At 36.2% G+C, this 15368-nt stretch overlaps 1 protein-coding gene across 3 annotated transcripts in view; it reads right to left on the reverse strand.

Moving 5' to 3' along the window:
- Nucleotides 1-15368, reverse strand: part of PPP1R21 (protein phosphatase 1 regulatory subunit 21) — a 56675-nt gene that overhangs the window by 18106 nt on the left and 23201 nt on the right. For all 3 annotated transcript variants that reach the window (XM_060169388.1, XM_060169389.1, XM_060169390.1), the window contains 4 exons: nt 13283-13419; nt 7574-7666; nt 3284-3411; nt 700-852 (listed from right to left, as the gene is read on the reverse strand). In XM_060169388.1, the coding sequence (XP_060025371.1) occupies nt 700-852; nt 3284-3411; nt 7574-7666; nt 13283-13419 (511 nt within the window). The remainder of the gene's footprint in view (nt 1-699; nt 853-3283; nt 3412-7573; nt 7667-13282; nt 13420-15368) is intronic.

The following is a 15368-nucleotide window of genomic DNA, read 5'->3' on the forward strand; positions in this document are numbered from 1 at the left end:
AATAGGAAGCAACCTAAAAATCCACTAGCAATGGATGGCTTAATTAAATTATCACACATTTATAGAATGAAATACTATAGATGAAATACTAGATGCATTAAAATGATAACAATTTATACTTATAGATATATATTTTTGTTATATAAAGATATCCACAATGCATTAAAGAGGAAAAAACAGATTCTGAAACAGTCTATGTATCCAGATACATTGCTTTTTATAATGTGTGTGTGCGTGCATGCATGTATACACATTAAAATTTTATGGTTAAGAGGAGCTACCTTTGGGTTGTGGGACTTTCTTCTTCATGTACTGCTGTTTCTTCTGATTTCTTTTTGCAATGATCATGTATTCTTATTATATTGAGAAAAAAATTATAAATGTATTTCAATTTTTTTTATTTCTACAAGTTTAAGATTTTCTCAAGTTTGACACTTAATGGCTGCCTGGCTGTCTCACCCTAAACACTCTACCAGCCACTGGAAACGTTAAGTCTAATACGGCCTAGGAAATGAGATTCAGGTCTCTGTCCCATCCTCCTCTCCAAAGACCCCTGCCCACCTCACAACACCCACCAACCACCTGTCCCTCAAAATTGTATAAAACCTAAACAATATGAACTGTGGGAAAACAACTGCCATTCTCTGGAATTTTTCCAGATTTTCCCTCTGATTTAAATGTTAACAGCAGCTCACAAACCTTTCTCAAAGCCTTCATATAGGCAGCAGCTTTTTTCTTGTATTGCAGCATGCATTCAGCTGAGAGAGGACTGATGAATCCACTCGCTGTCTTAGGCCCGTAGCTCAGGGAAGCAACGAAGTAGTCCACGTTGTTGCTGAAGAAAGATGCAATCTAAACCAAGTGTGACAAGAAGATAAATTTTATTTTCCAATAATATATCTAAAATATATATCTAATAGTTTTCAGATCAAAGTTAAGGATACTCAGAATGGAAATGAAATTTCAACACATGCTCAAAAGCCCACATTTATTTGAAAAGAATACATAGGGAATGATTTATAATAAACACAATACAGTATAAATTTTGAGACCAGACTTGTGACATGTCTTAATCTAGACAAATTCTACTGTTTCTGAAAACCAAGGCTGATTCTGATTTATTCTGTAGACAATGTTTATGAGCTGTTTACCTTACTAAGTCTGCCCCTGCTCTCAAAATATATACGTTTGGGTTTATACATTCCGTTTGCATTTTAACTTTGAATGTTTCATATTCCAACACAAGACATGACACAAGCATATTGAATATATGATCTCTACTTAAATTTCATTCTGTAAATCTCAATCTGTGCATTACAAATATAACAGGAAAGAAAAAGACTGAAAATTCAGCAGACCCTTGTCATTTACAGATTTAACATTTGCTTAATCTATGTAAGCAACAACAAAGATCCATGACTATAATTGTGCTGAGCCATGATTCTGAATCTACAGTGCTATATGAAATGGTGATATAAATAAAAATGTCTAAGAAAGTTATTAGCCAGAAAAATTAAAGTCTTCGATACATTAAAGAGTATTCTATTTCAATAAATAAGAAAAAGTAACTTGTGAAACAAGAGTACTTTACCTTGGCAAAAACTGTTCAAAAAGTAAGCAATCACTCACTAATGGTCTAAAAGATTATCTTGCTCATTAATATTTTACTGTGTCAAACGAAATTCTATGTTAGGCAGTATTCAAGAAAATGAAAACTCTAAAAATCTTGAGCTGTATATTCCTCGTGTATGACATAGATAGTACAGTGTTTGCATTTTAGTCATGATAGTATACGGTGAGGTTTAACTTTCTTTCCTCTCTCTAATATTTCTACATTTCCCAAATGTTCTTTAACATGCATATGTTATACTTTCCTAGTGGGTTTTTTAAAAATTACAAATGATAAAATTTAGTTTAATCAAATCACATTAGCTAAGTATTAAGCTGCCACCAACTAATACTTAGTTCAGATACTTACTTTAGCTAAAAACCATTTATAAAAATTTCAGAGTGAAGATCAAGTACCTTTCCTTGAGACAACTCTTAAGGTTTCAGGCAAAGCAAATGTAAAATAAGCTATGAAGTATATAGGTATTTAATATTCCAGAGTTCTCCTAAAAAAGTGACAAATGCAGAGACTCTTGTAAAATGTCAACATTCTCTTTTTCCAGAAATTGCTCACAATTGAATCAAAGTCAGAATCATCCACAGAAAGTTTCCAGAATGCCTGTGGGTGAAAGCACTAAAGAGGAGGTAGTGGGGATGGTCTTCTGGCTAAGGAATCCTGTAGGCACTCACCTGCGAGCTGACAGATCCGAAAGGCAGCACCTTTTAATTACAGCCCCAAACTTAGCAGACTGTCAGAAAGACTGGCCTGACTTTGGGAAAGGTGACACTGAATACCTACCATAACCTATGATCATTTCTGATTAACTTAAAACACTTGAAAAAAGTGTGCTCCTACTAAGGTCAACCTGTCAGAAAAATAAAGGTATATAACACAGATAGAGATTAGCACTTTCTTGAGAAATTATGTTGAGTCTGCTGAAGTAAATGGGCTAAGATAGTCCTGAATACAGTACTTTTGGTTTTATATGTATGGGTAGTTCTCAGAGAAATCTTAGTCACTAAAGGCTTTGATGACAGCCACATGAACATGTGCTCTTAGAATGTGACCTGCTGAAACCAGTTATCCAAGACAGAACAATTTTTAAAGAAACTGCGCTCTGGTCAGTTTATAATAACAATTAAGTACTTACTAATCCAAATGATCATTATCTAATATTAAGAATTCAATGAGAAGACACATGTTGAAGTCATCTTAGAAGTACTTATTAGGGTACAAAAACCACAGAAGTAGCATTATCACAAGCGTTGCCAAAAAACAAACAAAAAACTTGGAGGGGGAAAAAACAAAATATTAACAAAGGTCTTATAATTCTTTTTCTTTTTCTATATCCCAATTTCTGTATAGCAGACCTTTAATACACACAAGGATCTATAGTGAGACCATCTGGAATCTTTCAATCATCAAATATCTCATTAAAATGTCAGAAGTGCCTGACCCACTTCCTCATCACAAATGCTTAACAGTAACTACCATATTGTTTCAAATATTAGGTAGGAAGGAGGAAAAGGGAGACAACTTTATTTTACAAAAAAGCCTGGTAATCAAAAATCCTTACACAGATCAATTTTCCTACTAGGTCACTCAAAAAAAAAAAAAAAAAGGAGCACATTTAAGAGTTGAATTTAATGTCAGTATAAACCAGAGAAAAATTACCTTTCCTGCTCCATTTGTCAATGCCACTACTGATGACAGGATGCAATCATTAGTTGTTATGAGCTTCTGTGTTGCTGTTGGAAGTTCATGCTCTATTGTAGCCTTTTGACTATAATGTTTGGAAATATCTATAAACCCAATCAAATGAAAACTCATTACTATCTATATACAAGTTGTATACAGATAACCAGCCCGTTAACTTCTTATATCTACTCTTACAAATTTACAAGACAAATCTGACAAAAAAATGGTCCCAAATATGAGGATTGTGCTGAATATCAATTAGGTCTCAAGTTCACATGGAAAGAATAGAGTAGTGAGGGTCTCTTAACACCATCCTGGTGTCTCAATTACGGCCCCCAGCAGGTGGGTCTCATTCTCCTTCATTTGAGTGTTAAGCCCTTATTCTAGCACCAGGTAAAGGACCCTGAGCAATATTTACCAGTTAAAAACCTTGTTTTGATAGCCCAGCAGGCATAAATGAGAGTTTACATTGTGCTTATACAAACAAACCATGAGGCTGGAAAAGAACAGCCAACACAGGCACAATGTCCCACAATCCTTATTGGATCTTAGCTGGTTTGCCAGTACATACTTCAACAATAAGAAAGGTCTGCATGGCCAAATAAGGATTGGATACTCTAGCACCTGGCTTCACGTTCTATTGCCTCTAGTACAAGAAAGCTATAACAAAGGCCTGTGGTTATGGAAGCATAGAAGAGAGGCTTAGATATAAATGTGTTGACAGAAACAGCAGTAGGTGAAACTGGCCAAACAGCTAAGCTTGGGGTTTTCTGGGTCTCTGAGAAATAAAGTAATTTCATCCTGGAAATAAGGGAAAATGGGAGAATTACCAAGACAACATTGATTTACAAGGAAGGGCAATTATATTTTTAAATAAAAAGGTGTTTATGATACAGCCTCCTTTGAATATTTTACAGTACTTCAGTTACAACAGCATTAATTATCATTACCAACAAAGCAAAAAATAAATCACAAAACATGGAAACTAACTTTTATAGCAGGTGTGTATACAAAGAATTTCATTTATTCAGAATCAAGAAATTTAGTTGATTTTAGCCTATAGATAATTAAAAGGGAATAAGACTATTCAAAAAGAAAGGGTATCTGAGATTTAACCTAGTATGATAATGATTTTTAACAAAATTACTGTTTTATGAATAAGATTACTTTTACTGAAATTTAAAACTAGGAAATTGCATTACTTATATATATTGTGTTATATACACATATATATAAACTTTTACATAAATTTTTAATTTAAGATAGTCTTAGATTTATAGAAAAATTACAGAGAGTTTCTGGATACCCTTAGCCAGTTTTCACTATTGTTAACACCCTACACTACTATGGTAGTTGTCACAGTGAAGGAACCAACTAATTGGTAATTACTATTATGTTTAATATTTCTTAAAAATAAATGATTATCCTTTATATACTCATAAGATATCCAAGTGAATGAAAATTCAATTGGAACACTGAACATTTTTTTGTATACTGAACTTGCTAGCCCCTAGAGTAGACATTTTCTTTCTATACACCACAGAAAGCTTTATTCAATATTTTACTCTCTGTATACAATGCTATAATACAACTGGGTTGGTAGGCAATCTTGGTTGATTGGTGTAGGTGATTGAAATACTTATAAAAGATGTACAATACTAAGAATCCTCCCATGGCATCTAGTGGATCAGAGCTACTGTAGTTTGACTATAATAGTTCTCCCAATCCAACTGTTTACTCTTTATCGAGTCCAAATATTTTCATTATTTAGGGTGTTCCTCGACATTAAAGTTTAACTCCAAAAGGTACAAGGAAATCGTGTGACCTAGACAACAGATTTATTTTCTTTTATGTTTCCTATGAGTCTACCTGCTTTAGACTTGAGACCAAAGATCAAACAATTCTCACTTAGAATGCCACTTGTTAAAAGATTAATTCACTTCCATTTTAATTCCTTGTAGGATACACATTTTTATAAATCTTTCTTTTTATACTAAGACCAGCCTGCCTTCTTTTTTTTTATATAGCTTTATTTATTTGTTTATTTAATTTATTTTTGGCTGCGTTGGGTCTTCGTTGCTGCACGCGGGCTTTTTCTAGTTGCGGCGAGCGGGGGCTACTCTTCATTGCAGTGCGCGGGCTTCTCCTTGCGGTGGCTTCTCTTGTTGCAGAGCACAGGCACTAGGGCGCACGGGCTTCAGTAGTTGTGGCTCACGGGCTCTAGAGCACAAGCTCAGTAGTTGTGGAGCACAGGCTTAGTTGCTCCACGGCATGTGGGATCTTCCCAGACCAGGGCTCGAACCTGTGTCTCCTGCATTGGCAGGTGGATTCTTAACCACTGTGCCACCAGGGAAACCCCAGCCTGCCTTCTTGATTGCCTTCCTTCCTTCCTTCTTTCCAACTTGGACCAAGCAATTAAGGGCAAAGCATCAAGGGAAAAGATTTGAAATAAAAGTTCTCTTAAAAACAAAGTATATTCTGGTAATGCAAGTTAATGCTCACTCTGAGTGTTCATGAGAGATACACAACAGTCTTCCAACTGCGTTAAGAAGACAGATTTGAACTGTAAAACTAGCAACAAGAGGCCATAATCTGCTTGCCAACCATCCTTCATGTTTCCCAGTCTTCTCTCTTTATATTATGTTCACTTTCAAGGACAGAAACAAGCAGAGGCCCAAAGGGGACTAAGGGAGCCTCTGATCCTCCTCTGATAATCTCCACCAGCTCATAGCAAATAATAATAGTAACATTCTTTGATTTGGACCACTTGGCATCTTCTGTCATATATGAACAAAGCATTTTTAGAAAACTCAGAAGTACATTATTATTTATAGAAATATAAATAAAATCAAGATTTTTTGAAATGTAAATGAAGCTTTAAGATCCTCAATGGACAGCTACCCTCCATTGCTCTAGCCTCTCTTTTATCAAAATTCTAGAGAAAACACTAGCAGGAACAAATAGTAACATTAGCATAGGAAAACTTAGGAAACAAAACCAAAAAACATGTAGCCACAGAGCTACTTGTGGTTTCAATGGCCTAGTTCTACGTTACGTAAAGTTCTGGAATAGAGGACTATGGTTAAGTCTGAGCTCCCCAAACCAAAAGCTGCACAGGAAAAAGGTACCAGTCCCTTGGGTTTTCTATGGACCAGACTAGGTTCTGCAGGGTTGGGGCTGCCTCTTGTCACCTGCCACCAAGACTGTCTATGCAAGCTGTGATTCCTGCAACCAGTGTTAGCTCCAGAAGTACAGTGACTTTTAAAGTTCCTTATAATTGAAGACAAGCCACAGGAAGGACCATTTTCCAGACTGAATGGTAAGGCAGTACTGGGTTCCAGACTGAATGGTAAGGTAGTACTGGGTAATTCCACTGAAACTAAGAATGATTCCCAGTAACATAGGTTATTATGTGGTTATGTGCCAACCTATAGAAAGGCCCCAAATATAGCCATCTTATACATGCCATCCAACAAAGTTTTAAGTTTTTAAAAAGTATTTTCTGTGAAACCAGCAATTGGTCACTAACTGCACACTAAACACCTCAGTGAAAAATCTAGGCACCTGGGCTATTTCCAATAGTCCTTAGTAATTGCTCCTGCCCTCCTCTCCTCCCCCTACTCCAACAGTCTTCAAACGGAAAAGAACAGAGGAAAAAAACCTAGAAGCCATGCAGAAATATAGATTAAAAAATCAGGACTCAGAATCACATGCTAGGAAGCAAATGAAATGACCGTCGACAAGCATATTCTTAGAAGCACATAGCAACTAAAAACTGACCAAAGCTTGAAGACAGACCTTCATTCCTTAAGGCTCTCCTGAACAAAACAGGACTTATAATGGGTACTCTAAACACAGAAACACACAGGAGGCTACGTAGAAAACCAGTGCATTCTTTCTGGGATCTTTAAACCTTCATTTCCTCAGTTCCTTTATGTTTGGGCTCTAACAAGTGCAGTATTTTGCTAAATGCCTCTGAATAGCATGTCTGGCTTGATAAAATTCATACACCTGCCTTAAGTCAGTGTAATGTATTTTTGGCTAAAGTTCCGGGCACAAGGGTTTCTCTTCAGCACTTTGTTTACCTTCAGGAAAGAAGCAGATGGGAAAAGCAGAAGGCAGTAAGCTGTGCACTTCAACGTTAAGCCAAATGCTACTAAACCTTTATGTGGGGTCTATTAGCCTTGGCAGTATTTGTTTAAATCTCACTCAGGCAGATCTGAGAAAATGGGACAAAGCTTATTTATGTTCTTTTCCAAGCCTCACCTTTCATGACATCATGAAATCCATGCAGAGCAGCACCAACATTTGTTAAGACAGAACTGTAGTTTGTCCGAAGGAGTCCATCTGGCTCCGTACCTAGGAAACCAAGATCACAAGCCTAAGCATTTTCCCAGAAGAATTCACCTGAAAAACTGACAGCCCACCATCTCCCTTCTACTTTTGGGAAGAGAGAGAGTGAATACTGATTGTGATATGTTGAAAATAATGGCTCTTAAAATCATTGTAGACACATTCAGACAGAATGGTGATAATTACAGGGATCTAAACTGATTTGCATCCCCCATGTCCACAGATATTAATGGTTACAAGAATCAAAATTAAATTGCTAAGCAGGATTATGTCTTTCATGATTCTTTTTGAAATGAAAGCCTTTGTGAATTTCACCTTGTTACTACAGAACACATTTCTCATTTTGTGCTTTCCCTACATATTATTGTTTGCTGAACATCACTAAAAACACTATTATTCAAACATCACAGTTCCAATTCTGGCATGACAGCATAAGCAAGCTCCACATACCCACTCACCAGCACAACTGGTGAAAATGATTTAAAAATAACCACTTTAAACTCTGGAAATTATCCTAAGGGCATACAGCAAGTAAAGAAACATTTAATCAAGAAAATCTGTATTAACTCAGTAACAAAAGCAAGAATCTGTGGTATGTGAACCAAAACCCACTCCCCTCACCAGTCAGTGAGCTAGAAATCCCAGTCCCGAGGGTGCAGCCAAGAGCACAAGGCTCCCTCTCCCCTAGCTCAGCTGGAGGGCTGCATTGCTTATCTCGCTCTCAGCTACCTGTTGCTGAGGCTAAGTTCTAGGTAAATATGACTCAGAGGTGGGGGGTTCTCTTCTTTTACCCAGCCCTGACTTGTGGGATGGAGGCTCTACGTGGCATGGTGCTGCTGAGAATCTGTGGCCCTGATCATCCTGGCCCCAGCTCATTAACAGGAGTTCCATGCTGAAAGAGGCAAGCTGAGGAGCCCAGCGGCTGCTGCCCTACCTCTCCATGGAGTAATGCAGGGGTGTCACTCTGAGAGAAGTGCATCACTGTCATCATCCCCTGCACAGAACCATGGCTCAGAGATTTAGCCCAAGGGAGAAACAGTTCTTAAAACAGAAAGCTCTGAATCTCTTCCCAAAGGAATTGACTTAATTCACAACAGACTGTGGAGAAGAAGTTCAAGCCTAGGGATGCTCTCAAAAATAATGGCACTTGTGCTGAAGGTAATTCGGAGGATTCATTGGAGATATAAGGTAGACTGACACCTAGACACACAATAGAACAGTTAGACTTAATTGATATCTACAGGACACTACATAACAAAAAAAAAAAAATAGAATACACATTCTTTTTCCAAGGGCACATGGGACATTCTCTAGAATAGACCACAAACTAAGACCCAAAACAAGCCTCAACAAACTTAAAAGGACAAAAATTATTTCAAGCACCTTTTCTGACCACAAGGGCATGAAACAAGAAATCAACCACAGAAAGATAAACGAGAAAAAAATGGTTATATGGTGACTAAACAACATGCTACTAAAAAGCAAACAGGTCAACAATGAAGTCAAAGAGGAAATTAAAAAATACCTTGAGACAAACGACAATGAAAACACAACCATACAAAACCTATGGGATGCAGCAAAAGCAATCCTAAGAGGGAAGTTCATAGTGATACAGGCCTACCTCAAATAAACCTAAACTACCACCTGAAACAATCAGAAAAAGAACAAACAAAATCTAAAGTCAGCAGAAGGAAGGAAATAATAAAGATCAGAGAGTAAATAAATAAAATAGAGATTTTAAAAACAACAGAAAAAAATCAATAAAACCAAGAGCTGTTTTTTTGAAAGGATAAACAAAATCAACAAACCACTGACCAGGCTCACCAAGAAGAAAATAGAGAGGGCCCAAATAAACAAAATAAGAAATGAAAGAGGAGAAATAACAACCAATACTGCAGAAATATAAAAAATCTTAAGAAATTATTATGAACAGTTATATGCCAAAAAAAAATTAACAACCTAGAAGAAATGGACAAGTTTCTAGAAACATACAGACTGCCAAAAAGGAATCAAGAAGGAACAGATAATCTGAACAGACTGATCACTAGAAGTAAAATAGAATCTGTAATTAAAAAAAAAACCTCCCTGCAAACAAAAGTCCTGGACCCGATAGCTTCATTGGGGAATTCTACCAAACGTACAAAGAAAAACTTACACCTATCCTTCTCAAACTCTTCCAAAAGACTGAAGAGGAAAGAACACTCTCAAAGTAATTCTATGAAGCCACTATCACACTGATATCAAAACCAGAAAAAGACACTACCAAAAAAGAAAATTACAGGCCAATATCTTTGATGAATATAGAAGCAAAGATTGTCAAAAAAGTTTAGCAAACCAAATCCAAGAACACATAAATAGGATCATACACCATAATCAAGCTGGATTCATTCCAGGGTCACAAGGATGGTTCAACATATGAACATCAATCAATGCGATACACCACATGAACAAAAGAAAAGACAAGAAACACATGATCATATCAACAGATGCAGAAAACGCATTTGACAAAATTCAACATCCATTCATGATAAAAACTCCCACCAAAGTGTGTATAGAGGTAACAAATTTCAACATAATAAAAGTCATTTATGACAAACCCATAGCCAACATAATATTAAGTGATGAAAAGCTGAATTCTGGAACAAGGCAAGGATGCCCACTTTCATCACTTCTATTCAACATAGTATTGCAAGTCCTAGCCACAGCAATCAGACAAAAAAAAGAAACAAAAATATCCAAATTGGAAGGGAAGAGGTAAAATTGTCATTATGTGCAGATGACATAATACTCTATATAGAAAACCCTAAAGACTCCACACAAAACTATTAGAACTCATAAATGAATTCAGTAAGGTAGCAGGATATAAGATTAATATAGAGAAATCTGTTACATTTCTTTACACTAACAATGAAACACCAGAAAGAGAAAGTAAAAAACAATTTTGTTTAAAATCATATCAAAAAAAAAAAAACCTAGGAATAAGCCTAACCAAGGTGGTGAAAGACTTATACGCTGAGAACTATTAAACACTGATAAAGGAAATCAAAGATGATTCAAGAAAACGGAAACTTACCTCATGCTCTTGGACTGGAAGGAATAATATTGTTAAAATGCCCATACTAGCCAAAGGAATCTACAGATTTAATGCAATCCCTATCAAATTACCCATGACACTTTTCACAAAACTAGAATAATTCTGAAGTTTATATGGAACCACAAAATATCCAGAATTGCCAAAGCAATCCCGAGGAAAAAGAACAAAGCTAGAGGCATAACCCTTCCAGACTTTAGATAATAATACAAAGCTACCATAATCAAAACACCATGGTATTGCACAAAAACAGACATATGAATCAATGGAACAGAATAGAGAGCCCAGAAATAAACCCACACACCTACAGCGCATTAATCTTCAACAAAGGAGGCAATAATATACAAAGGGGAAAAGACAGTCTTTTCAGCAAGTGGTATGGGAAAGCTGGACAGCCACACATAAATCAATGAAGTTAGAACACTGCCTTACACCACACACAAAAATAAACTCAAAATGGCTTAAAGACTTAAATATAAGACATGACACCATAAAACTCCTAAAGGAGAACACAGGCAAAACACTCTTTGACATACATTGTAGCAATATTTTCTTAGATCAGTCTCCCAAGGCAAAAGAAATAAAAGCAAAAATAAACAAATGGGACCTAATCAAATTTATAAGCTTTTGAACAGGAAAGGAAACCATAAACAAAATGAAGACAACCTACAGACTGGGAGAAAATATTTGCAAACGATGCAACTAACAAGGGCTTAATTTCCAAAATATACAAACTGCTCCTACAGCTCAATATCAAAAACACAAACAACCCAATCAGAAAAATGGGTAAAGGGAATTCCCTGGCAGCCCAGTGGTTAGGACTCTGTGCTTTCACTGCCTAGGGCGTGGATTCAACCCACTGATGGGGGAACTAAGATCCCGCAAACCGCATGGCACAGCCAAAAAAAAATGGGTAGAAGACTAAAACAGACATTTCTCCAAAGAAGACATACAGATGGCCAACATGCACATGAAAAGATGCTAGAGAAATGAAAATCAAATCTACAATGAGCTATCACCTCACACTGGTCAGAATGGTCATCATCAAAAAGTCTACAAATAGGGCTTCCCTGGTGGTGCAGTGGTTTAGAGTCCGCCTGCCGATGCAGGGGACACGGGTTCGTGCCCCGGTCCGGGAAGATCCCACATGCCACGGAGCGGCTGGGCCTGTGAGCCATGGCCGCTGAGGCTGCGTGTCCGGAGCCTGTGCTCCGCAACAGGAGAGGCCACAACAGTGAGAGGCCCGCATACCGCAAAAAAAAAAAAAACTTGTTCACAAATGTCTATAGCATCATTATTCACAATAGCCAAAAGGTGGAAACAACCCAAATGTCCATCAACTGATAGGTAGATAAATAAAATGTGATATATCCATCCAATGGAATATTATTCTGCAATAAAAAGGAATGAAATACCTATACATGCTACAACTTGGATGAATCTTGAAAATATTATGCCAAGTGAAAGAAAGCAGTCACAAAGGACCACAGATTATATGATTCCATTTATATGAAATGTTCAGAACAGGCAATTCTATAGACAGAAAGTAGATTAATGGTTGCTTGGTACTGGGCGGGGACAGAACAGGGGAATAAGAGGGTGATAGCTAAAGTATACAGGGTTTCTTCTTAAGGTGATGAAAATATTCTAAAACTGACTGTAGTGTTGATGCACATGTCTGTGACTATAGTAAAAACTACTGAACAGTACACTTTAAATGGGTAAATTGTATGGTATGTAAATTATATCACATTTAAGCTGTTACAAAAAACAAATAATCAAATCACTACTATAAAAATCATGGTTTTCTTACAAACATCATTTAAACTGAGGTCCATTCAATGGCCTGAAAATACTTTTTTCAAATTAAAACAGCATTTTTTTCCCCAAGACTTTCAACCTTTACATTTTGGGGCTTTGTTATGATACAGTTCCTCTAAAAATAGCATTTTTACTATTAACCTTCCCTTCCCCTATGCTACTTGTTGGAAAGTTGCTACGAATTCTTACGCTTTGCCCCTCTCCATTTAAAAAAGAGGAAGGAGAGAAAGAGATTTAATTTTTTTTTTTTTTCGGTATGCGGGCCTCTCACTGTTGTGGCCTCTCCCGTTGCGGAGCACAGGCTCCAGACGCACAGGCTCAGCAGCCATGGCTCACGGGCCCAGCCACTCCGTGGCATGTGGGGTCTTCCCGGACCGGGGCACGAACCCGTGTCCCCTGCATCGGCAGGCGGACTCTCAACCACTGCGCCACCAGGGAAGCCCAAGAGATTTAATAATTAATGTATGTCTTTGATGCCTGATATTGTACATTCTTAATTTAACTTAATCACATTTACCTCCGTTTTATAAGTGGGAAAACAGAAGCAGAGAAGTGATTTGCCCAAGACCCTAAATGTATAAGGAGCTGGAGGATTTGAATTCAAGTTTTTCTGACCCTCTTCTCACTTCAACACACCAAACCACCTCCCTTCTCAAGCTTCTTGTACTCTAATTTCTTCAAGTTGAACCATGAGTAACAAACATGCTTACTTGGCAAGGCGAGAAGACCAATGTAAGTCTGCAGCTTCTCAAACACAGCTGTCATCTTTTTCATGTCCTGGGACAGCTCTAGATTCCTGGCTCGTAATGCAGACGTGCAAAGGGAAGCTTCACATTCTTCTTCTAAACTAAGAATGGGCAGATTTTATAAAAGTGAGCATCCTGAACGATTTTCAACTAGCTATAAGAAACCATCTAAATTCTCAAACATCTATATCCAAAGAGAGAATTTACCAAAAAAGGAATTTGATCTCATTTACAAGGTTCCATTTTTTATACCATAATACATAAACCTGCTTGCTGCAAACGCCAATGCAGCAAAAGACGACTAAATGGAAGAAAAAATAAAGGGAGGTGCCCATTATCTTTCCATCCTGAGAACAGCAAAAACATGTTTCCCTTCAAAATATTTTCAGGAGAAAAATATTTCATAGACTGAATTCCTAAAGAGAATTAATTACACAGGAACTAGGAGAGAAAATCATTGAGAAACGTTTTTCAGTGTATGTAGGTTCAAAAGTCAAACAGATTGGAAAAAACAATCTATAGGCTCAATACAAAAATAAATGCTTAACATTCATAAAATACATTTTACCATTTTCAATTTTAAATGGTGCTTTGGAAAACTTAATTATAAGGTTAAAAAAACTACATTGACTCTTAAGAGTGTTTATTTAAAATGTGCAGTAATCAAGTAAAATGCTTTTTACACAAAGCTACGAAAGTTATTAGCACAGAATGATAATCATATCCATTCCCTTGACCTTGCCTCTTCTATTTATTTATAGCAAACAGCTTCATTCGGTACTAAGCCCATTTACTACTAATGAACATGTCATCTTGTCAACTAAAGTGGTATTTAAACCAATGACCAAAAAATTGCCTAAAAACATAAATACCTGATAACATAGGGCTGAAGGCATATGGAACAGAACATTCCAAGAATAGGAATCTTAAATCAAGAAAGGACTTATCCAGTGTTTCTAAAAATGTAATAGTGAAAAAATAAATTAAGATAAAATAACAATGCTTAACTGTTTCAAGTAGTAAATACCACTTTTGCAATGGTTCTTTTTTTTTTAATAGGAGAAAAAAAAATTTAATTACATATGTAGGGGAGTCCACAAAGACATTGAGACTCAAGGGCAAGTGGGGCAACTGAGGCTTATATATGCCATCCTGAGGTAAGGAATGGGATAGGAGCCTGGAGAAGGGGAAGTCACAGGATGATAAGAAGACCAGATGTTTGGCAATTAGAAGTTTTGCAATGGTTCTTAGAGTCTTTTCAACGTAAACCAAATCAATAAAGTGTATTCAATTTAGTGTTAAACTTCCAGAGTCAATTTTCAAAAAAACTTTAATTATACTGAACTAAAACATTTAAGGATCTGAATGAAACTGTTTGTTTGTTTCAATAGTTTACTTGTTTCAAAATGTTCATTTGTTTCATTAGTTTGTCATAATTCCCTGATTCCTAAAATTCTGTCATGTGCACAAATCATAGAATTCAGTTACTGAAATGCCTTTGTTAGGTTAGAATTAGGAAATAAGATGGAAATAAGATGGCTCTTAACACATTAATTTTTAATAATAAAATTTCATATTATTGAAAAGCTAAAACCTACTACTTTAGTTTTACAAGGACTTAAATACTATAATTACTTGTATATTTTCAACATCTGTAAGTTATTCATCTACGTATTTCCTAAACCTTATTTTGCAATATACTATACTACATATATGCTCTTATTTCTCCTATGTATTATTATTATTATTGTATTATTTTTGATTACTTTTTTTAAAGACTAAATCTTAGGATGAAAAGATTTAGATGAATTAGCACTCTTGGTAGTTTTAGACCAAAAGTATCAAAATGTACAAGGAGTATTCTCAAATTTCCAATTACATAAATTATTTTCTCTTGCCTTTCTAGAAATGTTTAAGATGGAGCATTTAAGGCTACTTAATGACATATCCTATGAGGGCTGAAGTATGTACACAAAGTTTTTACTTTATAACTTAAATAAATCACCAATAATAAAAACAATATACTATTTCAAAGAAACCTAAGGATTAT

The sequence above is a fragment of the Lagenorhynchus albirostris genome, chromosome 13, assembly GCF_949774975.1.
Source record: "Lagenorhynchus albirostris chromosome 13, mLagAlb1.1, whole genome shotgun sequence".
In the NCBI taxonomy this organism is placed as follows: domain Eukaryota; kingdom Metazoa; phylum Chordata; class Mammalia; order Artiodactyla; family Delphinidae; genus Lagenorhynchus; species Lagenorhynchus albirostris.